This window comes from Bubalus bubalis, chromosome 3 (genome assembly GCF_019923935.1).
Source record: "Bubalus bubalis isolate 160015118507 breed Murrah chromosome 3, NDDB_SH_1, whole genome shotgun sequence".
Lineage (NCBI taxonomy): Eukaryota > Metazoa > Chordata > Mammalia > Artiodactyla > Bovidae > Bubalus > Bubalus bubalis.
Window position 1 is genome coordinate 49,707,509 of NC_059159.1, and position 24,805 is coordinate 49,732,313.

Consider the following 24,805-nt stretch of genomic DNA (forward strand, 5'->3'; position numbering starts at 1 on the left):
TCATGTTTTCCCTCTCTGTTAGAAGAAGACACGTCTGTGTCTTTAGCACATAGATACTGACCCCTCCAGTCACCAACCCTACCCCGTTTTTTCCTTCTGTTTATCATGAACTCCTTATTGCCAAATTCAGGCTTAAATTGAAGAAAGCAGGGAAAACCACTAGACCGTTCAGGGATGACCTAAATCAAATTCCTTATGATTATACAGTGGAAGTGAGAAATAGATTTAAGGACTAGATCTGATAGACAGAGTGCCTGATGAACTATGGACAGAAATTCGTGACATTGTACAGGAGACAGGGATCAAGACCATCCCCATGGAAAAGAAATGCAGAAAAGCAAAATGGCTGTCTGAGGAGGCCTTACAAATAGCTGTGAAAAGAAGAGAAGCGAAAAGCAAAGGAGAAAAGGAAAGATATAAGCATCTGAATGCAGAGTTCCAAAGAATAGCAAGGAGAGATAAGAAAGCCTTCCTCAGCAATCAATGCAAATAAATAGAGGAAAACAACAGAATGGGAAAGACTAGAGATCTCTTCAAGAAAATTAGAGATACCAAGGGAACATTTCATGCAAAGATGGGCTCTATAAAGGACAGAAATGCTATGGACCTAACAGAAGCAGAAGATATTAAGAAGAGGTGGCAAGAATACACAGAAGAACTGTACAAAAAAGATCTTCACGACCAAGATAATCACGATGGTGTGATCGCTGACCTAGAGCCAGACATGCTGGAATGTGAAGTCAAGTGGGCCTTAGAAAGCATCACTATGAACAAAGCTAGTGGAGGTGATGGAATTCCAGTTGAGCTCTTTCAAATCCTGGAAGATGATGCTTTGAAAGTGCTACACTCAATATGCCAGCAAATTTGGAAAACTCAGCAGTGGCCACAGGACTGGAAAAGGTCCGTTTTAATTCCAGTCCCAAAGAAAGGCAATGCCAAAGAATGCTCAAACTACAGCATAGTTGCACTCATCTCACATGCTAGTAAAGTAATGCTCAAAAGTCTCCAAGCCAGGCTTCAGCAATACGTGAACCGTGAACTTCCAGATATTCAAGCTGGTTTTAGGAAAGGCAGAGGAACCAGAGATCAAATTGTCAACATCCGCTGGATCATGGAAAAAGCAAGAGAGTTCCAGAAAAACATCTATTTCTGCTTTATTGACTATGCCAAAGCCTTTGACTGTGTGGATCACAATAAACTCTGGAAAACTCTGAAAGAGATGGGAATACCAGACCACCTGACCTGCCTCTTGAGAAACCTATATGCAGGTCAGGAAGCAACAGTTAGAACTGGACATGGAACAACAGACTGGTTCCAAATAGGAAAAGGAGTACGTCAAGGCTGTATATTGTCACCCTGCTTATTTAACTTATATGCAGAGTACATCCTGAGAAACGCTGGGCTGGAAGAAGCACAAGCTGGAATCAAGATTGCAGGGAGAAATATCAATGACCTCAGATATGCAGATGACACCACCCTTATGGCAGAAAGTGAAAAGGAACTAAAAAGCCTCTTAAGGAAAGTGAAAGAGGAGAGTGAATAAGTTGGCTTAAAGCTCAACATTCAGAAAATGAAGATCACGGCATCTGGTCCCATCATTTCATGGGAAATAGATGGGGAAACAGTGGAAACAGTGTCAGACTTTAATTTTTTGCACTCTAAAATCCCGGCAGATGGTGATTGCAGCCATGAAATTAAAAGACGCTTACTCCTTGGAAGGAAAGTTATGACCAACCTAGATAGCATATTCAAAAGCAGAGACATTACTTTGCCAACAAAGATCCGTCTAGTCAGTCAGGCTTTGGTTTTTCCAGTGGTCATGTATGGATGTGAGAGTTGGACTGTTAAGAAAGCTGAGCACTCAAGAGTTGATGCTTTTGAACTGTGGTATTGGAGAAGACTCTTGAGAGTCCCTTGGACTGCAAGGAGATCCAACCAGTCCATTCTAAAGATCAGTCCTGGGTGTTCATTGGAAGGACTGATGCTAAAGCTGAAACTCCAGTACTTTGGCCACCTCATGCGAAGAGTTGCCTCATTGGAAAAGTCTCTGATGCTGGGAGGGATTAGGGGCAGGAGGAGAAGGGGACGACAGAGGATGAGATGGCTGGATGGCATCACCGACTCAATGCACATGGGTTTGGGTGAACTCCGGGAGTTGGTGATGGACAGGGAGGCCTGGTGTGCTGCAATTCATGGGGTCACAAAGAGTTGGACACAACTGAGCAACTGAACTGAACTGATAGCAAAACTTCAAGATTTATTTGTCTTTTGGCTGTGCTGGCCTGCATTCTGGCTTTCTGTAGTTGCGGCAAGTGGGGGCTACTCCCCAGTTACCGTGCAAGGCCTTCTCATTGTGATGGCTTCTCTTGTCGCAGAGCACGTGCTCTAAAGTACATGGACTTCAGTAGTTGCAGCGTGTGGGCTCAGTAGTTGTGGCTCGCCGGCTTACATGTCCCGCTTATCACGTGGAATCTTCCCAGATCAGGGATCAAACTGGCGTGTCCTGCATTGGCAGGTGGATTCCTTACTACTGAGTCACCAGAGGAACTCCACAGCAAGACTTCTTAGAAAGAGTTTCTCTTCTTGCGGTTTCCAGATACGCTTCTCCCTCCCATCCCCTCTGGAACCCATCTCTTTCTCCTGCACCCACACCGTTCCACTGGAGCTGCTTATGTCAAGGTTGCCATTGATTCCGTATTGTTAAACTCTGTTGTGAATCTCACTTATGTGACGTTTCAGCAGCATTCCATGCAGTTGTTTACGCCTTCATCCTTGCAATACTTTATTCTCTTAGTTTCCAGGACCCCATAACCTCCTTTTTACCCTTCTAACCACTCCTTCTCAGTTTCCTTTGCTGCCTTTTACGTCTTTAAGAGTGTCAAGGGATGATGGAAATGTTCTATATTTTGATTGTAATGGCAAATACGCACAAGTGTATACATTTATCAGAATTCATCAAACTTCAACACTTAAAACTGATGGATTTTGTTGCCTGTAAATTATGCTTCAGTAAAATTCATTTCAAAAGTATATGAGAATTGTTCATGACCACTCTCAAGTACTTGGGCTTCCCTGGCAGCTCAGCTGGTAAAGAATCTGCCTGCAATGCTGGAGACCCTGGTTCAATTCCTGGGTTGGGAAGATCTGCTGGAGAAGGGATAGGCTACCCACTGCAGTATTCTTGGGCTTCCCTTGTGGCTCAGCTGGTAGAGAATCTGCCTGTTATGCGGCAGACCTGGGTTTGGTCCCTGCATTGGGAAGATCCCCTGGAGATGGAAATGGCTACCCATTCCAGTATTCTGGCCTGGAGAGTTCCATGGGGTCACAAAGAGTCAGACATGACTGAGTGACTTTCACTTTTACTATTAAATACAGGGTTTCTTTTGGGATGATGGACGTATCCTAGAATTAGATAGTGGTGGTGGTTGTACTATATCTGAATATACTAGAAACTACTGAATTGTATACTGTATGATGGCCAGTTTTATGTTAATGTGAATTTTATCTCAAATTTTTCAAATTATTTTTTAAAATGTGAATGGAGATATATTTCAGGGTCACAAAGGCTGTAGCAGTACCAAGTCCAGGATCTCCCAGCCTCAACCCCATCAGGGCCCAGAGCCGTCTCACCTGCCGCTTTGGCAAGATAGCTTTTACAGAAGGTGAGGTAGAAAGAAAAAAAGTGTTTTAGGGCTCAGTCCCTAAAACACTCAGTCCCTGAACTTCTCTTGTCTCTATTCACCTACCCTTGATCATCTCACCCAGTCCTCAAGATTTAAATTCCATCTATAAGCTGATAAACTTCTAAATTGATATCCTACCCCTGGACGTCAGATTCATCTGTGCGGACTCAACCTCTCTTCCTGCACATCTGCCTCACGGCAGCTTCTAGTCACCTTCCTTGCATTTGTTCTTCCTGCAGTCTTCTCTAGCTCAGTAAGTGATACCTCTGTTCTTCCGTGTAAGTAAAAGATCGTAGAGTTATGCTTGACCTGTCTTCTCACATCCCACATCCTCTCTGTCAGTGAATCGCGTGTGCATCCCAGCCTTCAAAATATACCCCAGAGCACAACCGCCTCTGAGTGCTTCTGCTGCTGCCCCGTGGTCTAGGTCCCCGTCATCTCTTACTGCATTTATTGCGGTCGCTTCCTCATGGACTTTCCTGCTTCTGGCCTTGCCCCTCCCCCTACCCAAAGTCTACTCTCAACAGGAAGTGGAGGGCTTCCCTGGTGGATCGGTGGTAAAGAATCTGCCAGCCAATGCAGGAGACACAGGTTCAGTCCCTGGTCCGGGAAGATCCCACATGCAGCAGAGCAACTCAGCCCAAGCACCATGACTATTGGGCCTGTGCTCTAGAGCCTGGGAGCTGCAACTACGGCAGCCCGCGTGCCCCAGAGTCCCTGCTCCACAACAAGAGAAGCCATGCAATGAGAAGAGCATACACCGCAACTGAAGAGTAGCCCCTGCTTGCCGCAACCCGAGAAAAGCCAGCGTGGCAACAAAGACCCAGCATGACCAAAAATAAAAACGGAAGGGAAGGAAAGTGGAATGATCCAGTTAAATGTAAATCAGATCGTGACTCCAAACTTTCCTGTGATTAAAACCCTTTAAAGGCTTCCCAACTAACTCACATGAGGGCCGGAAACCCTGCAGTTGCCGGCACGGCCCTCCTAGGCGGGCCTCCAGTGGCCCCGTCCTCGTCTGCTCCCGTCGCATCCCACACCGTGGCTCCTCCGGCCTCCCCGCTCTGTCTTGAGCCTGCGGGCCACAGTTGGCACCTTCACGCTTGTGGTTCCTGCTGCCTGGTGTGCTTTTCCGCCAAATACCCCCATGTCTCACTTCCACAGCACTTCAGGTATTGGCTCAAATGACATTTTCAGCAAAGCCTTCCCTGGCTGTTCTTCTAGAAGGTCGACTCTCCCAGCTGTCCTGTCTCCTTCCTCTATTTTATTTTTTCCCCTCAAACGTTATTCTCATTAACATTGTATATTTAACTTACTTATTTTGTGTATTTCCTGTATCTCCTACTAGAAGATAAGTTGTGTAACACCAGAAACTTTTGCCTGTTTTGTCCGTTCCTGTTTTCCCCGTGCCTTGGCCAGTGCCTTTCATGTAGTAGGCGCCCGATAAATGTGGCTGGCTGACATACTGCTGACACTCCCTGCTTTCTCAGCAAGAGTCAGGCAGAATCGGCGGCAAATTCAAATTCATGTCTCTGGCATGCTGTGCTCACTGTGGGACAAGTTCAGTTAAACCATGGACATAGTTTCTCGTAGTATTTTAAGTGTTTTTCCCTGCTTGCTTTTTTTGTTTTTTGGTCTGAGTGACTCCTTCACTTAAGGTGAATACATGTATTAAATAACTCTGTATGTGAGTGTGCATATGTATGTATAAAAATAAGCCAATTATGAAATGTTAGTATGACTTGTTAATGTACCTAGGGATTATTTATTTTAAAAAGCAAATTTTTTTTGCTTTTTTATTTAAAAAATAAAATGTTTATTTAAAAAAGCAAAAGGTTCAAGCTTAGTGTTTACTGATCATTAGCATAGACATCTGATTTTAAGATTGAATACTCCAGTTTTGTGATGCTCTCAATTATCCTTGACCCATCTATATTTTGATGGTACGATGGTACCATTGTGAGAAAATGATGAATAGTAATTCATGCAAATCTTTAATTTTGTGTTGATTTTTTTAATGGAGGTATCACTTAAGATTAGAGAATGACCCATTAACCTTGATGAAAAGGAAATGACTGGAATGTTTTAGTACCTGAGGTTGCAGCTGCAAGATACCTAATTTCAAGGGTACAATGATACAGAAACAGACACCTCCATCTTTCAAAGGAGCACTCTCTATGCTAATATTCTATGAGACAGTAACTCTAAGACATGATTTGGCAATTTAAAGCTAGCTTAGAACCACTGCATCATATGTACTTTGCTGGGTCTTCTGGTCATGTGGTGATGGCAAATAATGGGTTAAAAACTATTTGTGCTTCCCACAGGGATACAAATATTTATATCTGACCCCTCAAGATTACAAGAGAGTCAGTGCTCTCAACTCTGTCCATTGTGAACATGTGGAAGATGAAGGAGAATCCAGGTAGGTATTATCTATCAGAATAATTTGGCCATGGATTCAAGAAAGGAGAATTTGATCATTTTTTTCTCACTGTCCTGTTGATCATGACCTTGAGCAATGAAGATTGCTTGTTGCATAATCTAAAGCCTTAGGTATCTCTGCTCTACCACTTACTAGCTAAAAAGCAAAATTATTCATTGAGGCTTTAAAATTGTTTATTATATGCATTTGAAAAGTTGGAACATACAAATAATTATGAATAAAAAGTAAAAACCAACTATAGTCCTACCAAGAGATCACAGTTATTGATATATATTATATTCTTTCTGTCATATGTATATACATCTCTTTTCCTACATAATTGGGGTCATAATAGAAAAGGTCTTTTGTAATTTATTCTTTCCACAAAAAATTATTTGGGGGGTAACTTTTTATATTCTTACAATATTATTTGAGAATGTGATATTTAATGGCTTCATATAAATCTTTTTAATGAATGTATCATATTTGAGCATTCAGACAATTCTAATTTTTACTGCTATATCCCTGGACTGATCATTCTTTTATGTAAACTTTGAGGAATATCTCTGGTTATTTACTTTGTGTTAATTTCTAAAAAGTAGAATTAGTAGTCAAAAAGTATGTCCATTTAAAAAAAATTTTTTTTAATAATTTCAAATTGTCTTCTCAAGAGCTGCATTCCCACGAGCAGTATATGTAGTGCTTGTTCACGCTGTTTAATTGTTCTCCATCCTTGCCAGCATTGATTATTGTCAATAAAATAGGATGAAAACAGCAATTGTTATTTTAACTGGTATTTTTTGATCACCAGTGAAGTTGAACATTTTTATAATCTATCTGAAAGTATTTTCCAGAATGTTAATCTGTTGCTCCAGTATCATTTATTGAATAATTCATACTTTCTTCACTTTTATAATAATCTTAACTCAATTACCAGGCTTTATATTCTGTTTTTTGTTCTGTCTATTCTTGGACTAATGCCACACAGTTTTAACTGCTCTAATGGGCCAGGGTTCCTCACATTCTTAATTTTTCCCCCAAATTTTATCAATTATTTTTGTCTTTTTACATATAGGCTCATTTTTTTAAAATTCCCCAAAACCTCCCATAATGATTTTGATCCAAGTTGCATTAGGTTTATAAATTAATTTAGGAAGATCTGAGTGCTTTATAATATTAACTTTTTCCAACAAGATATATGGTGTGTGTTTCTAATTATTTAAGTGTATATTTGAAGTTTTATAGTTTTCTTCACATAGGTTATGCCAGAAGGTCCCAGTCTTTCTTGGTTCACAGCACCCATATTGTCTCTGTAATTTTTTCATAGCAGCTTTAGGCAAAAAGATATACCTCGTATTTCTGATTATTGAGTAGTCAAACCCAGAGAGCTTCATAAGTATTTCTGCCGTGAACAACATGGGTTTGAATTTCTTGAGTCCACTTCTACATGGACATTTTCAACAGTAAATGCAACAGTACTATACCATCTGTGGTTGGTTGAATCTATTTATAGACATGGAAGAACCATGTATTAACAATTGAGCACCAACTATAAGTGATACTTGAATTTTCACCTCCTGAGGGTGGATGCCCCTAACTCTGGCTGTTGTTCAAGGGTCAACTGTATAATATATTATCATAGCTGAAAATTTGTTTTATGTCATTCTTAAATAATTGCAGTTACTTACATATGGGATATTTGGATCTGCACGACATTGCAAATCTTAGAGTCAGCTTGGACATTGCCACCCTCACATTCTGCATTGGTTTTTGTGTAGAATGCCCTCCACCCCACACCGCCTTCAAAACTGAAAACCCAGCTTTGCAACGATTGTCAGAAGGAATGTAGCACTACCTAGTGTTAAACCACGAACTACTTGAAACTAGTAGTTCACATGGGAGCCATCAGATATCACAGAGTATTTCTCTCAAAAATTTGAAACATCCTTCAGTGCCCCTGGGAGAAGGCAATGGCACCCCACTCCAGTACTCTTGCCTGGAAAATCCCATGGATGGAGGAGCCTGGTAGGCTGCAGTCCATGGGGTCGCTAAGAGTCGGACAGGACTGAGCGATTTCACTTTCACTTTTCACTTTCATGCATTGGAGAAGGAAATGGCAACCCACTCCAGTGTTCTTGCCTGGAGAATCCCAGGGACGGGGGAGCCTGGTGGGCTGCGGTCTATGGGGTCGCACAGAGTCGGACACGACTGAAGCGACTTAGCAGCAGCAGCAGGCAGTGCCCCTGAGGGTTCACTGCAGCACCCATCCCAGGATGTCTTGGTGTACAGTGTAGGTATGGTGGGATTTTGCCATTTTTTTAAATAGCTCTAAATGTTTTGCACTTTTTCTTGCTACTTTGAACAGGATTCCCACCCCACCCCTGCCATTGTATTTTTTAACTCTCTGTTACTGGTATCTCAGAAGACTTGATTTTTGTATATTGCTTTTGTTAAAATAAATCAGTTTTCTTCTCTGAGCTTCAGTTTCCTCATCTGTACAGAGAAGAATCAAGTGAGCTTATATATGTGAAGCCCTTACTGGCACAGAACTAAGCACATAGTGAGCAATCACAGATCCTGGCTGTTATTACCTATGATAATGGAGATGATATTCCTTATCACACTGTACTGTTGTGAGGATCAGAAGTGGCACACATGAATCTTCTGTAATTGTATTACATTACACAAAGGTTCGGAGAAGGCAATGGCACCCCACTCCAGTACTCTTGCCTGGAAAATCCCATGGACGGAGGAGCCTGGTAGGCTGCAGTCCATGGGGTCGCTAGGAGTCGGACACGACCGAGCGACTTTGCTTTCACTTTTCACTTTCATGCATTGGAGAAGGAAATGGCAACCCACTCCAGTGTTCTTGCCTGGAGAATCCCAGGGACGGGGGAGCCTGGTGGGCGGCCATCTCTGGGATCGCACAGAGTCGGACACGAGTGACGCAACTTAGCAACAGCAGCAGCAGCATACAAAGGTTTTTATTATAAGTAACATTAAAATGTGGTACTACCTTTTTTGTTTTTTGCCCATGTGATATGACATGCGGAATCTAGTTCCCTGACCAGGGATCAAACCTGTGCTCCTTACAGTGGAAGCGCAGAGTCTTAACCACTGTATCTCCAGGGAAGTCCCTGGTACTACTTTAAAGAATGATAGTCTTAAAGGTAGAAGACTTAGATCATAGAGCAGAAAATGGGAAATTTTTTACTCTCTTTCATGTAATGCAATAGGAAAAGATGTCACTTAACAAATCATAAACACCTCTGAAGCAGTATGCACTCCTTAGGAGGGAAAAGATCTGCTTTGCAAGGAAGGCAGGCTGGGCCCATGGGTATGTATGACTATATGGCATGTGGGCCTTATAAAAAGAACACTTAACCCCCTCCCCCACCACCAAATTACTGTGGCTCGTTAACCCATTAAAGCAGATTAACTTGACCTGTAACGTAAGTCTGAAATCTGGATAGAGCCTAGATACAGAGCCAAATGAAGAACTGGGAGAAGGAATTACTGGGAATCTGGGAAGCAGAAACACAAAGCCACAGAACAACAGCGAGAGCAAAGAAAAGGAATTGCTGGAAGGCTGGAAGTAAAGGAACAGAGAAATAATGGGGGCAAAAAAAAATAGTTTAAGAGCCACTTTGGGATATTTATTTATTATTTCAGTTTCTAAAACTGTGCCCAGTGCCAAGCCTTCTGGGTACACGTGGAACAATAAATAACATATGCCCATCTCTGTGTCCCACTTTGTATTTTTCCTTTATTAGTTGCATTCCCCATCTCCCATTTCGCATTATCAGCTATCACTCCTAATCTCCCACTGAGAAGACCCATGAGTGGCTCCCCTTGGATCCACAGGCTGCTTTCTGGACAACTTGCCCAGCATTTTACATTTACACCCAGTCCCCCTGCCCCTCCAGAGCACTGTGCGAGGAACTCTCGTACATACACTGGGTACTTGCCAAGGAGCAGGGATAGAGTGCACTGTGTTGACCTTCCCTTCATCCTTGTCTTGGAAAGAGAGGATTTGGAACTTGAGAAACTGTTCTCACAGTGCCTCTGGATTTTTTTTTTTTTTTTTTTTTTTTTTAATTCCTGGGTAACATTCATCTAAAATGTTTGATTTAATGGCTGTGGCTTACTGTAGAGATACATGTCCTAGAATGTAAGAGGTCTTCTGACACTGGAGCGCCATCTATGTGTCAAACCCTCTCATTGCTGCTTAATTTAACTCAACTCAGCTCTGAGAAGTGGATGCCCTCTAATTCCCGTCTTACACAAGTTACCTTACCCCTAGAGTTGTGCTGCTGTATGTGTCAGAGCCGGGATTTAAACCTGTCTGCTTAGTTCCAGATTTTGCTCTTCCCGCTATACCATGTTGCTTCCAGACAAAATAGGCACCAAGCTAAGAAGGAAAGATATATGAATGACGAGTATAAAAAATGTACAGAGCTCTGGTGTTAAATATGAGTTCGGTATGCTTTTAACAGCCTATTAATGGTGGCTGTTCTCTTAACGGATTGTTGTTACTGTGTTTAACCTGTCTAATTTGGCATGGCTCTATCCACCAGGTACAAGATCACTGACATTATTGGGAAGGAAGAAGGACTTGGAGCAGAGAACCTTCGAGGGTCTGGAATGATTGCTGGGGAATCCTCATTGGCCTACGACGAGATCATCACCATCAGCCTGGTGCGTCTTGGCCGCGTGGGAGATTTTTGGAGAGCTGGCTGCGGCTAGGATTTGCCTTTGCCACCGTCACTGCTGTTCAGCCTCAAATGAGAGCATTTCTTTAAAAAAATATATATATATATATATTGATTTCTTGGCAGTGCTGGGTCTTTGAGGCTGAGCGTGCTTTTCTCTACTTGCAGCGAGTGGGAGCTACTCTCTAACTGCAGTGCAGGGTTCTCATTGTGGTGGCTTCTCTCGTTGTGGACCATGGGCTCTAGGGTGTGCAGGCTTCAGTATTTGCAGTTCCCCGGGCTCTGGAGCATGGGCTTAGTTGCCCCATGGCATGTTGGATCTTCCCAGTCCAGGGATCGAACCCGTGTCTCCTGCACTGGCAGGCGGATTCCTATCTCTGTGCCACCAGGGAAGCCCCAGGAGCATTGCTTTAAAATTGTAAATCTGCAATTTGATTTTAATTGTGCATAATAGTAGGACTATAGGGTAATGTACATAATTGGATTCCCCAGATAAAACTAGCACCTTGTGTTAGCTTTTAGTTTAACTTATTTCTCAAATATTCTACATAGTATTAACAGCTTAAACTTCTTTTCCTCTTAACTAGTTTCCTTTTTCATACCTCTAGTGTGGATGCCACACATCTGTGGAACAGGCAAAAGTGTAAGAGAAGTAAAGGCTCTGAGACCCTTGAACTGTTACTTGAATCATTGAATGAATTATGTTACCTTCTTAGCTTTAACCAGGAAATTATGTTTTTGTATTGTCATTTAACCAAACAGATTTCCTTTAAAAAAAAACAAAAAACACCACACACCTAGCTTCTGTTAATGTGAATTTTTTGTATACCTATAGCTTAATTCTTATAGCTTGGGAGGGAACATAAATATGTGACACATCGAATTTATTCTTTTTTTAAGGTTACATGCAGGGCCATTGGGATTGGGGCTTACCTCGTCCGACTGGGACAGAGAACCATCCAGGTCGAAAATTCTCACTTAATCCTGACAGGAGCTGGGGCCCTCAACAAAGTAAGTTTCTAGGGTTTGGGAGAAGTGTGTGAAGCTTTTCAAAGACTGTTGTGAATTCTTAATTCCAGGTCTTGATTGGTGGAGGAAGATATTCAGCTCACGCATTCCTTAGTCTCTCTCTCCTCCTCTCTCCATCTTCTCTGCCTATTCATTCTTTTGACATAATGAGTGTTATGAGTACCTACTATGTGCCTGACACTATTCCAAGCCCTGTGGATATGTTAATAAACAAACCATATATAACTCCTGCTGCAAAGAGTTTACATTCTGATGTCTTTCTAGAAAGATCAGATTGACTGCATCTGTTCTGCCCTCCCTCCCTTTTTCTCACCTGTGAGCAAGCAATGTGAGATTTATACCTATGAAACATCCTCTGAACATGGCAAGGGTGTCAGGTTTTAAAGTTTTGAGAAATTTGTGAAAGCACCTCTGAAGAGGAGCACTTAAGACATGGTCCCTTATAGGTAAGGAAGTACTTGGTAAATGTTGAATGGAAAGTGGGTGGATGGATGCATGGATGGATTGCTAAGAAAAGAGTGTGACATGGACATTTACTTTCCCTTCCAAAGAAATGCTTGTGCCTGTTCAATCCAAGTTCATAGTGGCTTTTCCACAGAGGGGAAAAAATATATATAGCTTTCACTCTTACAGTGACCTCAGTACCTAAGAATACCTACATATACAAAGGACCATGTGGTTCCCCCTTCTTTGCAGGCATAGGAAAATTATTTTCTCTCCAAAGCTAGGAATATGTATAAGTCTAAGGCTGGCTGACTGACCTCATACAGCTCACATAACCTCTCATCTTTCTTTATCTGTCAAAGATGAGTAATAATTTCCTCCTTTAAATGAGGAAACACAGGTAAAAGCATCTAGAACTCGGCACAAAGCATTGGCCTGCACGGTGCAGTTACCTTTTCCTCTGTCCATATGGTTTGGGGATCGAACTTGCGGAATTACACGTGTGCTAAGTTAGTTGTTTATTAGACTTGCACACACTTTTTTTTTTTTTTAATCCAGCCTTGACTTTCAAGTAGAAGGATTGGAATTCAGTGTTCCAGCCTATCGTCCCCATTTAGAATAAGTTGACGCTGCCATCAGTCCAGTTAACTTTGGCGGAACGCCAGAAATGAGAATGGTGTGAGGCGAGAAGCTTGCTCTCTGCACCCGTGTGAACTCTGCATCCTTCTCTGGGTTTGCCTTTCTCTCCAAGGAAAGTAGAGCAGTGCCCACAGAGGCCGGCTTGGATGTCCTGCTCTTCCTTTAGAGAGTAGCCTGGACATAAAAATTGTGAACTGTCTCTACTGAGGGAGATTATTGCTCTGAATGAAACTGGCTGAGAGTCTTACGTTTTAAAAAAAAGTTGTTCTTTTGGATCCTTTTTCTTAGAATGAGATATTGATGCATGCTGAAGAGAACTGTACGTACCATTATCTGTGAGGATCCAAGGTAACGAAGACACCTACATTTCTGTAATGTTCCTCTACCTGAGCAAAGAGCTAATTTCTGAAAAGTGTCTTGTCACACTGAGTTTCTTATTTTTTCCCTGATAGCAAGACTATTCCAAAAGGCAGAGGTGTTGTCATTGTTGTGTTATTGTCAGTGCTGCTGGGGGTTTTGTTTGTTTTCTCCTGAAAGCTTGGTAGTTGAATTTCAATCATGCTACAAAGAAAGCATTAGGGGTTTTGTTTTGTTTTCTTAAAATCTGGTTAAATTGCTGTGATCAAATTCATTATATTCATTGTCCTCTTAGCCTGCAGGGCTGCTGGTTAAAGAAGTCTAGTTGTAGGGAAGAGACAGTGAAGCTGCAGCTGTAACTTACCCTACAATGCTCATTTCCAGAAGGATATGATCATTCGTAGCTGAATGGAGTGATCAGTTATAGGGGTTACCCTGCCCTGACTGCTTCACTGTCCTCTTACATGGAGCCATGGAGCTGGCAGACCCTCGATTTCATGCAAATTCATTAAAATGTCCTGTCTGCCCCTGTGCCTCTCAAGTATGAGGAAGGGGACTAGACAGGAGCCACATACTCCGGCTGCCTCCTCCGCCTTCCTGCTTGTGCACATCCTGTCTTTGTGTGCACCGCTATCGCTCTACAAGTCTGCCTTTTCTTCTATAGGAATCTGTGTCTCACATCCGCTGGGTGTGTGTCCAGGTCACTATGAGTGCGTGTCTCTTCCTGCCTGGGCGCTAGTCTCTGTCTCTTTGTGTCTGGATCCCTCTCTGTGTGCTTCCCTGAGTCTCCATGTGTGAGAAAGTCTTTGTGTGTGTCTGAAGCCCCATAGAGCCTCCCCAAGCCCTGACCATCTAGCCTGTCATACGCGTGTACCTGTGTAATTGTAGGTGGTGGACACGAGCCTTTAGACTGTAAACATTTGACCCCTACCTTTCTGAGTCTTCATCCTTTATGTTAAACATTAGGGCGAAGAGTCAGAAGAGGGGGGGGGGCATGCAGAGGTTGTAGGGAAAAAAAAAATCTGTGTGTGCAAGTGCCGATCCCGTTGACCCCTTTGAAAATTGAAATAATGATAATGCGCGTCTCCTGACTGCATCAAAGTATCAGCACATCAAAAGCCAGGAGGCATGAAATGCAAATGATAAAGTGAAAGCAGATGGATTGTGCATGATCGCCGGATGCCCAATGAATTTTAAAAGGTGCTGGATTGCAGAGGGGGGGGTAGGGGGGTGGGGGTGGTACTGAAATAAACACGTTATCCCTGCGATTTTTTTTTTTGTTCTTGACGCGCACTCCTGACAGTATTTTTTTCACACTTGAGTGAACACCCACTTCATCTCTCTCTCTCCTCTTCTTTCTTTCTCTCTCTCCTTTCTAACTCCACCTCCCCCCCACCCCCCCACCTCTTACACGTCTCAGGTCATGTCGCTGCAGCTCCGGTGGAAATAATAAGATATAAACCACGAGGTTGTTATTTGCATAGAAATAGCATGGAGCCCCAGGCAGCAAGGGAGAAGGACACAGGGATCATTTGTCTAAAATTTTAATGAAAACTTTTGCTGAGGCAGAGATTTTTTTAAAAACTTTCTTTCTCCTCGCTCTTCTCCTCCCCCTCCCCGCCCCCCTCCACCCCGTGTCTCCTTTGACTGAACACAGTTGGGTGTGAAGAGAAAGGGTTGACACTCCACATATCACACTTCTGTAACGCAGCCACATGTAAATTGTTTGTTCCTTTAATAGAAACGAAGCTGGAAAGACACACATTCCCAACTTAATACACTGTGTGTCTGCGTCAAGCTTTTATGGCTGCACTCCATCTCAGCACCCACGTGGTGCTGCCCGTCGTTAGCCAACCCGGTTTTAATTAGTTTAGCCCTTCCTACCTCTCTGTTCCAAAGACTCTTAACTTTTAAAGGATTTCTTTTTGTAGCCGGCAGTGGTCACCTGCACATAAAACATGACCATCCCCAGGGTTTCCTGTTTCTTCCTGTCAGTGCTTTCACTGTTCACTTACACATCTTTTTTAGGGGCTCTGTCCTCTGCCATTCTGTCTTTTGTTTTCCAAAACCAGAAAGTGCTCCCCACATGTGTGCTTTGATCCCCGGTCCTTGTCATCTGAGTATTTGTATATCCTCATTCCTTGAATGCCATGGTCTTTGCTGCCTGTAGTTATGTGTGAAATATTCAGAATATTACACAGGTGAGGAGAGATACAGGATCCAGTTTTCTTAAGCGTCGCAAAAACAGAGTTGATATTTGTACTCAAGGCGATGGGCTGGTGATAGGGGCAGCCTGGATAACTTTATTTGAAACTTAAGAACATCTGTGTGGCTCCTTGTAACTTTCTGGGTGGGCTGGTGGCATGAGGGCCATTTTACAGATGGGAAGACAGAAACAGCAGAAGGTAGAAGAATACCTTTGTCTATTCGTTCCACCGACAGAGACTAGAACTAGCAGCAGAACATGAACCTCCACGTCCCTGAGTTTCATTTAAGGTGCGCTGAGTTCCCTGGGCTCAGTGTCCACAAGGCCTGAGAAGAGAAAGTAGTGTGATCATTTTATTTTTTTAATTATTTATTTTACTTTCAGCTGCACTGGGTCTTCATTGCTGCGTGGGCCTTCTCTAGTTGCAGCACACGGGGGCTACTCTTCGTTGTGGGGCTTGAGCTTGTCATTGTGGCGGCTTCTCTTGTTGCGGAGCACTGGCTCTAGGCAAGAGGGCTTCAGTAGTTGCGGTGCGTGGGCTCAGTAGTTGTGGCTTAGTTACTCCTCGGCATGTGGGATCTTCCTGGACCAGGGATCGAACCTGTATTCCCTGCATTGGCAGGCGGACTCTCAGCCACTAGACCATCAGGGACGTCCCAGTGGTCATTTTACTTTTTGTCCAAATGTCATGAGAGTGATAACATAAGTAAGAGAAGCTCCTAAGGGCCTGCTCTCTCATGTCACTCAAGGTAGTGGATCATGAGTTCCCAGTTCTTCAAACAGTAGGCAGTGGGTGGGCAGATCCTTCAAAATTCCTCACTGAGAGGTAAGGACGGACTTGATGGACATGAAAGACTGCCTGCCAGAAGGGAGTCAGGCTGGCTTGGCAAAGGCAGCAGCTTGTGTGCTTGGGAAACTGGAAAAAGAGACCCTTAATGGGCTGTGACAATTTGTAGAGTCATAAACTCCTAAGTCAAGGCGACATTGGACGTTTGCAGTGACTTTCAGATCCACTTCCTCTCCTTCCACTCTTTGCTCTGTTCTGTTTACTGTGACATCAAGAGGTCGGTAGGCTGGGAGGACCTAGAAATATAAGGGATATAGACTAAGGCCTGCCAGTTCTCATCCACTGCCCAGATATGGTAAAAGCTCTCTCTTTATACCAAGAAATCAGAATTGCAGTTTATGACTTGTCCTCTGGACAATAATTGTCTCTGGAGGTAAGGCATGTGCCAGTGGTCTGATAGGTGGATTATAGATTCATTCAAGAGGTGATGTATGATTTTCTTATGCTAAAGCATTTTAAAGCTTCTGCATTAAGGGGGAAAAAATATCCAATAATCTCATTCCCTTTAGAGAGACCAGGTCCCTGGTACCAATGGATCTGCCAAGAAAAAATAAATTTTATGATGAGTGTGGCTAGGGCTATGTGTTAAGCCTGTTAATTCTGCTAATCTTGCTTTTGAAACTTGGTATCAGGCCCACACTGGATCTCAGTTTCCAAATACATACATTTGTTTGTCTGTACAACATGAAACGTGACTCTTTGGGGTACAGTATCAGAGCTCCTCCCAGGAGCTTGTAGCACCAGGAGCCTGCACTGTGCATTCTCTGTCCTTGCCCATGACACTCTCATGCACAATGTGAGTCAGTCATGGGGGCTTGAGAAAGGAAGGGATGGTTCTTCAGCTCTGGCTGCCTTGTAACTGTCACGTAACTTAAAGAGGCAGACTGGGGACTTCCCTGGAGGTCCAGAGGTTAAGGCTCAGAGCTCCCAATGCAGGGAGTAGGAGTTCCATCCCTGGTCAGGGAACTAAGATCCCACAAGCCTCATGGTGAAACAAAAAAAAAAAAAATAAGAGAAATAGACTGGCCAGGTTTGAATCCAGGCTCTGCCAACTGTGAGTGGATCGACCTTGAACAAAGTACTTAACCCTTCCAGGTCACAGTAGTGTTAACCATAAAACAGGGCTTGTAACAGACCCTTGTGAGGATTAAATGAGTTAATACAGGTAATTCACTGGTAGTGTTGTCGTCTTCCCTAAGATGCATTTAGGGGCCTGTCTCAGTGCAGCTCTTTATCTGAGACGTGGAAGTGAAATACAAACACAACACCCTCTCTACTTTCTGACCCTTGGAAGGCGAAGATTCCTTTAAGAAAATGTTAGATGTCAGTCCTCACTGTGGCAGTACATCCACATATTGACTTTCCCCATAGATGTTATCTGAAGACAATCACACACTTTGGAAAGCCATTAACGCGAGAGGCACCATGTCCGGCCCTGATAGGGTAGTATATGTGTCAGTCATCTGTCTGCGCAGGTCCCCAAGGACTTGTTGGTACAATAGCCCATAATCACTCTAAGGATCAGTCCAGCAATTTGCATTTTTAAAAGTCCCTAACTACCTATTTTCACAACAGACAGGCCCTGTTCTCCGAAGCTCCAGATGGGATCAGTCTCCTTTCTAAAGAGGGCATGTGAGCTTCCTCTCGGAGTCAGCCTCTCTTTAGCATGAGGAATGAGCTCTCAGAAAAGGTTGCCCATCCCCTTGGTTTTCAGGCCTTTCCCCCTGCGCACACGTAAAATAGGGGCCACCTGACCCCATCTGGGGAGTTGTTTAGTTTCTCACCCAGTATTCCTCGGGTCTGGGAGGAAACTGTGAGCAGGGCTGTTTGACACCATGAGTGCGCTGAGGTCATCAGCTGGCAGTCTGATCTCTGCTCTCTGGTGGAATTGTCATTCAGGGGTCCACGGCCTCTGACCCTCTAGGAGAGCCCGCGTGGGCATGGTGGCCTAGACACTCAGGATGGGAGAGCCCACACAAGCATCACTCTGGAGCTTCTAGAGTTCTGAGGCTCTGCCTGGGCATTGAGACTTGGGAATGATCATGTTCGACAGCCTATTATAAATGTGCTAAAACCTTTTGAAGTTTCAAAGCCTTTGATGTTAGTCACTCAGTTATGTCCAACTCTTTGTGACCCTCTTTGTGACCCCCATGGACTGTAGCCCTCCAGGCTCCTCTGTCCATGGGATTCTCCAGGGAAGAATACTGGAGTGGGTTGCCATGCCCTCCTCCAGGGGATCTTCCCAACCCAGGGATTGAACCTGTGTCTCTTATGTCTTCTGCATTGGCAGATGGGTTTTTTTTACCACTAGCACCACCTGGGAAGCCCATCAGAGCCTTTAGATTTTTTAAAAATTATGTATTTATTATTTATTCGGCTGCATGGGATCTTGGTTGGAGCACGCAAGATCTTCGTTGGCAGAGTTTGGACCCTCTAAGTTGCGATGCATGGGCTTAGTTGCTTCTCGGCACATGAGATCTTAGTTCCCCAACCAGGGATGGACCCCACTGCATTGCAAGGCAGATTCTTAACCATCACCAGGGAAGTCCCTCAGATTTTTTTTTCTAAGAAAAAGCAAATAAAATTTTTTTTTATTATTGCTCTCCTTGCCATGTACTAGCAAAGCAACTAGCCCAAAGCAACTTTGGGCTCTTGTCTCTTTGGGGCTCACTTTCCTCTATGTAAAATACATTTCCTATCTTAAGGTGAAGACCAGAGGGTCTCTGAATCTTAAATTCTTTTTAATTTCTAGTACTCTCTTATGCTATGAAGATGTGTCTTGACTTGTAGCCAGGGAGTTGTGTTAGGTTGGGGCAGGGAGAGAATAGATTGGAGCACTGGTGGGGAGTCTAAAAAAGTGACTACATGTAAGAGAATTCTGTGTTAGTGCAATTACATACTAGTAATATATAAAATTACTATGTATTAGCAAGGTTAGGAATGGGAGTTGTAGAGCGTAACAGTTTAATTTTTTTTTTTTTCCATATTACAGAAGAGTTAAGTACCAGGTGGTGATGGTAGTGATGTAGTTCATGATGAAAACAAGTGGTCCTAGAATTATTACTGGAAGCGGAAGGATCCTTCCAAGTCCCACTGCCCAACTGTTGTTTGAATTTCCGCTGTAACTCCATTACCAAATAGTCATTCAGCGATGCTTGAAAAATTCGACTGAAGGGCAACTCAGTACTCTTTAAGCCAATCCGTTTAATCTGTATGAAGTTCTTCCTAGTCTGTTTCTCTATACAGACAAACTAATTCCTCTTAAATAGTAGTTCAAAATTAACAAAGTGACTCCCAGTTTGATGCTCTAGCCTGTTGTAGAACTGAACAGAACCAAACTCTTTCCCATGTATTTTCGCTTTCAAAGTCCAGTCTTGTCTCAAGAACAAACGTAGTGAAGATGAAAATGCTCTTCAAAGATAGCAAAGAAATTGGATTCATAACATTCCGGCCAGCTGAAAATATGAAATGACTTTTAATTACTGGAGGAACAGCTAAAACTCACCACTCGGAAATAGTACTCTAGAACCTTAGGGATCTGCTGCATGCTGTCCGCCCAGGCTTTTATACCTTCTCATCACCCGCCTTGTCAAAAGTCAAGGTCGTGATACAGGGCTGGAAGATAGGGTCTTTTTTATTATTTTTTGCTGCACTGGGTCTTCGTTGCTGCACATGGGGTTTCTCCAGTTGTTGAGAGTGGGGGCCCCTCTCCAGCTGCGGTGCTCGGGCTCCTCATCGCGGTGGCTGCTCCTATTGCTGAGCACTGGCTCTCCGCACATGGGCTTCAGGAGTTGAGGCTCTTGGTTTTAGTTGTTCCTCGCAGCATGTGGATCTTCCCAGACCAGGGATTGAACCTGTGTCGCCTGCATTGGCAGTGGATTCGCAACCACTGGGTCACCAGGGAAGTCCAAAGATAGGTCTTTTTGAGAGCTATATATTCAGATACTTGTTAAAATTAGTTTAGTGGGACTTGTTTCAGAAATCAGTAGGGTGATGTAGACTGAGGGACTTTGAAGTCCTCTGGGCACACAAACCAAGATGCTAATTTCTCACCCACTCAGCTCAGGGAGCAATCTCTGGCTCACACATACGTGTGACCTCTGCTCTATGTCTGCCCTCTCTCCAGAGCATCCTATCCAGCCCCCAGGACTGGATGCTCCCTGAGTCTTGGAATCAAAGATGCCTCCACTTCACAGGTTCTGGGGTGTGTAGGATCTGTACATGTTCTGCCTGTCATAAAACATCATCCCTGAACTCAGGCTAAGTGCCCCCCAAGGACTGGTGCCCTCAGCAGAGCAGCTCCGCATCTTCATCTTCCCAGTCATTTAGATGTTATGCCTCCTTGTGCTGGATTTTCTTCACTTTTCTTTCCAGCCATGTTCATCGCTCTGTCTTTGCAAATTAGTGTTCAGTCGAAGCTCTGCTGTTGTGTCTCTCCCTCTCCTCTCCCCTTAACCTTTCTTCTCCCCCCAACCCCTGCCTGAAACCCAAGTAAATTAGCTTCTCACCCCTGCCCCCCAGTTTAAAAAAAAAAATTCCCATACTCCTCCAGCAGTGTCTGTTCTTGGATTTGCAGTCAGCAGCCATCTCCAATAACCATCCGGCTGTCAGCTCTGCAGCTCCCCACTACCTCCCACCTCCCCCATCACTCACCAGAGGAAAAAGAGAACCAGGGCCAGAGCTTGAAATATATCATGCAATAGTGTATCATGAATTTGTTGTGAATCACAGCGGTGAAGCAGGTTTATTTATTTCTGAGACCTTAAATCAATACAAAGTAGGTCTCTTAGTTCTGAAGCTGGGATGGAGTGTGAAAAAATGAGCCCATTGTACTCTTAAAACTTTGGGGAAAGGAGATGACAGCTATATAATTCCATTTACCAGGCACTAGGGGCTTTAATGTGAAGGTGACAGGGAGCTCTTTGTGCATTTAGAGCACCATATCTTCTAAATAAAAGATCTGTAGACTTGATAGTGGAGCATAGCTCCGAGTTTAATAATCTCCAAGCATTAGACCGAGCCAATATGTTCCCAAGTCAGAGAGTTCCCCCCCAAACACTCATAAATTAAAAGTGCAAGAACTGCACACGTTGGTAGATTAGAAATGCAAGGGCTTCAGTCTTCTGGGGCGAAGACAGACCTGGTCCCTGGCTGTGCACAGACTGCTGTGTGAATATGATAAAGACGCAGGAAACGAGACTGTTTAGAAACCTGACTCCTGACTGTTCATCATTCTCGGGAATGTCCCCTGTGCCTGGATCCAGATCTGGGTGTGTCCCCTCTCATTCAGAGTGGCCGCCTTCACACCGTCTAATCAGCAAACGTCCGCCGTCAGGAGTGTTGAATTATGAAAGGAGAAGCTTTAAGAGCAGTTTAGATTGATAACAAATTACCATGCCCAGGCGTCGAGTTTTTCTGGTTGATTCTTGACTGGGTCCTAATAGTTTAAATGTCTTAGAGTCTGGAATTTAAGCCTTTTAAAATAGTTTGCACATAAGAGAAAGTGAGAAATCAGTGTTTATTTAGGAAAGGAACTCATCCAAATTTAACCAAAGCATAAGATGCAAATATGGGAAGTCAAGACCGTTGGAACATATCATCAACTTGTGGGTATCTTCATTTTCTATCTAACCCTTTGAGAAAATGTCTTCTCAACAGATAAAGCAGGTTTATGCAGCTCAGTAGAGCAACCCTAATGTAATATGACTTTATAGTATATAGAGTTACTAGCTTAATTCTAGCCCAGGTAAAGAATTTTGAAAGAAAAACCCAGTATCTCCACTGGGGAAAACTAAAAGGAGAGGAAAACCAAACCACTCGTTTTGCTTAAGGAAGCCCTAACACATATTAGCACTAATAGGAAAGGCTTCTATTGCTTATAGTAGTTCAGCTTGCTGAAAATACCAGCCAGGGCTGAGTTTTTATGGAACGGTGAGAACGATGGCAGTTCACCGGCATTTATTGTGTGCCTGTTGTGTTAAGACAGTAACAGGCTTTTCACGTGTTTTAAGAGGAAAACACTAAATTGCCGCCCACCAGATGTAGATGAGAAAACACAAACAGAAAGGCTGAAGAGATGAAAGGTCGGTGTTACTCCCCAAGAAGCCAGGTCACAGCAGGCACCAAACTCTGTGCCTCTCCACTGGTGGGCAGAGGCAGTCACACAGCCAGCTGCCTTCCAGTACCGACCTCATTTCCCATACCTAGTCAGAAAAACCACTGGGAGGTGACTGGAAAAAAAAAAAAAAAAAAAAATATATATATATATATATATATATATATATATGAAGAGTTCTCACAACTCAATAATAGGAAACAACCCAGTAACTTTTTAAATGGGTAAGAAATTTGAACAGACCTTTCACCAAAGGTATAAAGATGGGTAAATAAGCACATAAAAAGATATTATCGTTAGCACATAAAAAGATATTTATCTATTAGTCATTGCTGCTGCTGCTGCTAAGTCGCTTCAGTCGTGTCCGACTCTGTGCGACCCCATAGATGGCAGCCCACCAGGCTCCCCCATCCCTGGGATTCTCCAGGCAAGAACACTGGAGTGGGTTGCCATTTCCTTTTCCAATTCAGGAAAGTGAAAAGTGAAAGGGAAGTCGCTCAGTCGTGTCCGACTCTTAGCGACCCCATGGACTGCAGCCCACCAGGCTCCTCCACCCATGGGATTTTCCAGGCAAGAGTACTGGAGTGGGTTGCCATTGCCTTCTCCGTATTAGTCATTAGGGAGACACAAATTAAAACCACAGTTAGACCCTACTAATAAAAATTTAAGTTGACATACTAAATGTTGGTGAGTATGCAAAACAGCTAGAAATCTCACATGTGTTGGTGGGACTGCAAAATGGTACACTCACCTAGAAAAAGTCTAGCTTTCTTTTAAAAAAGTTACCCACTTCCAGTGTATCCTAGCAATCCTGCTGTTCAGTCTCTTAAGTCGTGTCCTGCTCTTTGTGACCCCGTGGACTACAGCAGGCCAGGCTTCGCTGTCCTTCCCTGTCTCCCGGAGTTGACTCAGATTCGTGTCCGTTGAGTCCGTGGTGTTATCTAACCATATCATCCTCGGGTGCCCTCTTCTCCTTTTGCTAGCGTCTTACTCCTAGGTATTTACTCAACAGAAACGAAAACGTACATTGATAAAAAACCTGTGCGGGAATGTACAGCAGCTTTATTCATAGTTGCCTGACACTGGAGACAGCCCAAGTGTCAACTAACAGCAAGCAGATGGACAGGTGGTAGTATTTCCATAACATGGAATACTATCTGCAGTAAGAAAGGAGCTGCCACCTGGGTCAGCGTCAATGACTCTCAGATGCATAATGCTTCTGAAAGAAGCTAGACGCATAACATTCTAGAACAGGCAGCGTTTTTGAGACACAGGGATCCATCCAAGGGCTGGGAGAAGGGAATTGATTACAAAGGAAATGAGAACATTTTGGGGGCTGATGAAAACTTTTGAGGCAATTGTGGGTAGTGGTTATACACCTATGTGATGTCAGATTTCATAGAATTGTACACCTAAAATTGGACAGTTTCACTATATGTGAATTGTATGTCAGTAGACCAGACTTTTACATTTTTTTTCTGTATTTGGAAATAATTTATTGTCAGTGTACTCAAGTCTGCAGCTAAATGAGCAGTTGATGGATCCCTGAGATGAGTGATTTCCTCTGGCATCAGTTTTGACTCTGGAAGTCTATGCCTTTTTCTCATACGTTTGACAAGTAAACCGTCATGAGGTTCCTCTCTACCCCAGTTCCTCCTCCTGCCATCTACCTTATTCCTCTATTCTCCCTGTATCTCAGTTTCTTTTTGCATAAATATCTTTTCTTTTTTAAAACGTTTACTTCTTTTGGACTGCACTGGGTCTCCGTTGCTCCGCGCGACCTCTCTCTCGCTGTGGTGCGCTGGCTTCTCATCGCAGTGGCATCTCTTGTTACAAAGCCCTGACTCCGGTCGTTGTGGCTCACAGGTCGGTTGTGGCGTGTGGGACCCTAGTTCCTGGGCCAGGGATCCGGTCTGTGTCCCCTGCATTGGCAGGAGGATTCTTAACCGTGGGACCATGAGGGAAGTCCCCTAAATATCCTTCCCACCACTGGGAGCACAGCCCCTGTGCTCCAGTTTATCCATCAGCAGACCCGACCACTTTGTAATTTTGCTGCTTATAGAGATTTTTGGGCTTCCCAGGTGGCGCAGGGGTAAAGAATCTACCTGCCAATGCAGGAGACGCCAGAGTCCCCTGGAGAAGGAAATGGCAACCCACTCCAGTATTCTTGCCAGGAAAATTCCACAGACAGTGCATTGGGGTCGCAAAGAGTTGGACAAGACTGAACACGCACACACACATAGAGGGATTTTGGGTCTTGCGGTGGGTGGCATTGAATCCAGCCATGGCCCAGAGGCTTCCCCGTCCTGTGCCGCCAGTGTGCCACTGTGCCCCTTGTCTAGTGCCAG

At 43.7% G+C, this 24,805-nt stretch overlaps 1 protein-coding gene across 7 annotated transcripts in view; it reads left to right on the top strand.

The window, feature by feature from the left end:
- Window positions 1-24,805, top strand: part of ACACA (acetyl-CoA carboxylase alpha) — a 288,741-nt gene that overhangs the window by 214,662 nt on the left and 49,274 nt on the right. For all 7 annotated transcript variants that reach the window (XM_025281124.3, XM_044939574.2, XM_044939575.2 and 4 more), the window contains 3 exons: window positions 6,011-6,108; window positions 10,686-10,806; window positions 11,721-11,831. In XM_025281124.3, the coding sequence (XP_025136909.1) occupies window positions 6,011-6,108; window positions 10,686-10,806; window positions 11,721-11,831 (330 nt within the window). The remainder of the gene's footprint in view (window positions 1-6,010; window positions 6,109-10,685; window positions 10,807-11,720; window positions 11,832-24,805) is intronic.